Source organism: Drosophila willistoni (assembly GCF_018902025.1).
Source record: "Drosophila willistoni isolate 14030-0811.24 chromosome 2L unlocalized genomic scaffold, UCI_dwil_1.1 Seg139, whole genome shotgun sequence".
In the NCBI taxonomy this organism is placed as follows: domain Eukaryota; kingdom Metazoa; phylum Arthropoda; class Insecta; order Diptera; family Drosophilidae; genus Drosophila; species Drosophila willistoni.
In genome coordinates this window covers 1,207,430-1,209,680 of record NW_025814046.1, presented here as the reverse complement: position 1 = coordinate 1,209,680, position 2,251 = coordinate 1,207,430, and the positions used below count along the sequence as shown (strand labels likewise).

The following is a 2,251-nucleotide window of genomic DNA, read 5'->3' as shown; positions in this document are numbered from 1 at the left end:
AGATAGATAGATGTACATCTGTGCCGATTCATATGAGCATTTAAATCTAGTCTAGTTTTAAACAATAAATTAATTGAAATAATAACTGGAAACTGGGAGAAATGGCTAAATGCCTATCATTCCCTTGGCTATTTATGTTCCTAGTTGGATTATAATAAATATTATCCTGCTACTTACTACCTGGTACCTCATGTCTGAGATTCTAACAATAGAATTATTTTTCCTCCATATTGTTACATTTCATTAACTTTTTGCTTTCGGACACCTGTTAGCTAGTTGTTAGTTCTGTTATAAACAAAATGCATGGCCAATTTAGTTAACGTTCTCGGTTTAATGTACAAACATATATTTGCAAGCTTATTTTATGATTATGACTATTTCTATGGAGGTTTTGGTGATTTTCTTCTACACAGTACAATAAAGAAAAAGAAAAGGAAGAGAGATATTGAGAGAGTTAGAAAATTATCTTAGAGTTCCTTCTTTGGCTCTGGCTTTTGACTCTTTGCCTTGGTTAATTTATGGACACGAAAGGCTTCCAGAATATTGAGTTTATGATGCAATTCCACCTTCTTGGCGGCCGTCACTTTTCCAGCCTTGAGACGTAGCAAACGTTTCGTCTCCTCCTCGAGAAATTCATAGCCAAGTTCATTGAGTTTCTTCATGTACATTAAATAGACCTTTGCATTCGCTTGCTCATCTGGTTTGGTCAGTTTCTCCTGCTCCGCCTGAAGTTCCTTAATCAATGCCAATTGTTCAGAGTCCTCTTTGTTGGCATAGTTTCTCAAGGCATCATTGAATTGCTTGAGGCAACCATCGCGTCCAATATAGAGTTCCGTGTTACTGCTAACAAAAGCCTTCAAATTGTCCAACGTAATGTCCAGATGATCGGGAAATTTAACAAATTCATCCATGTTGCCCTTGAAGAGATGGATGGCTGGAAATTTCTTTTGATCCACACCAAAACGATCGCCCAGCTCCTTGTTCTCCATTTCGCCATAGTCTTTTATGCCCACAGTGGCAATTAGCAGATCATTTGTGACTTTATGCGCTGCCCTCGAGAAGGCAGCGAATGCCTCGTGCTTATCTCCATAGGGAAAGGCAATGTCAAATTTGCACAAAGTGTAATTAAAACGTTCAATGGTCTTTTGGAAACTCAGCTCATCCAAATCCACGCATCCCGGGCATGAAATGGCCAACGTAGCATGATAACCAAGATGATTTAAACCAGTTAAAAGAAACAACAAAAGTAATCGCAACATTTTTTAGAAAAACAAACAACGAGGAACACGACGACTGACAAACCAACTGACCCAACTCTTGCCGGTCTGAGACTGCGGGAATGGTTTGGTTGCTTTGATGCGGAGGTTAGTAAAGTTAATTTTGGTTTTCTGTTTTTTTTTTTTTTGCTACGCTCAACAGAATTTTCTGTTAGGTGGTTAGCTCTCGCTCTGCGCTCACCTGTGTCCATTGCAATGGTTCTTATTCTCGATCGAGTTGAATGACACGTCAGTTGTTTCTCTCTCTCGGTCTCTCTTTTGCTCTCTGTCTGTCACGTTATTCTCAAAACCGGCTTTGACTTCTGTTCTATTAGTTCAGCTGTTGTTGTGTCTCTTTCTCTCTCTCTCTCTCATTTTTGGATGCTTATTGTGTAATGCCGAAAATGTAAACGCACCAAATTACAACTCTCCAAATCTGACCTTGACATCATGATGTATCTTAAATTTTAAGGAACTATTTTGGCCTAAATCTATAAGTATAGAAGGAAACTGAACAGACTTCAGTCAAAAAAAGTCGACAAATTTTGAAATCTTTTTAAGTTTAATGGCATTGTTCAAAGTTGCATTGCATTAAAGGGAAAAATATAATTTGATCAATAAAAAGTTTTGAATTTGCTGCATTTATGGGAATATTGGATACTTAAGATATTATTATTATTACTAATAAGAAAAAAATGAACAGATTAAAGTTTCAACTTACTACAGAATAGAAAAAGCAGCTGCCAGGGCTTACTGCTCATATAATAATTGATTGTATTTTAAATTATATTTGTTAATTTAACCGCCTTTTTGAATTTACCCATAAGGTGAATATTTTGTAGTGTTGGTACTTTTATGAATTCGATGAGTGAGAAGGAGTTGAAGGATAGTCTTATCTGAAAGAGTACAGAGCATTCAGAGATCAAAAGTTGTGACAAAAATCGCCAGTTTGAGCAAAATGGTCATCTATGTGTTGATTGTCCTCTCAATAGGTG

The 2,251-nt window shown here is 36.7% G+C and overlaps 1 protein-coding gene across 1 annotated transcript; it reads right to left on the bottom strand.

Moving 5' to 3' along the window:
* Positions 1–311: 311 nt before the first annotated feature.
* LOC6638206 (protein windbeutel) lies at positions 312–1,395 on the bottom strand. Its single transcript, XM_002061482.3, has one exon. The coding sequence runs from the start codon at positions 1,257–1,259 to the stop codon at positions 468–470; it is 792 nt and encodes a 263-aa protein (XP_002061518.1). The 5' UTR covers positions 1,260–1,395; the 3' UTR covers positions 312–467.
* Between the last annotated feature and the right edge of the window lie 856 nt (positions 1,396–2,251).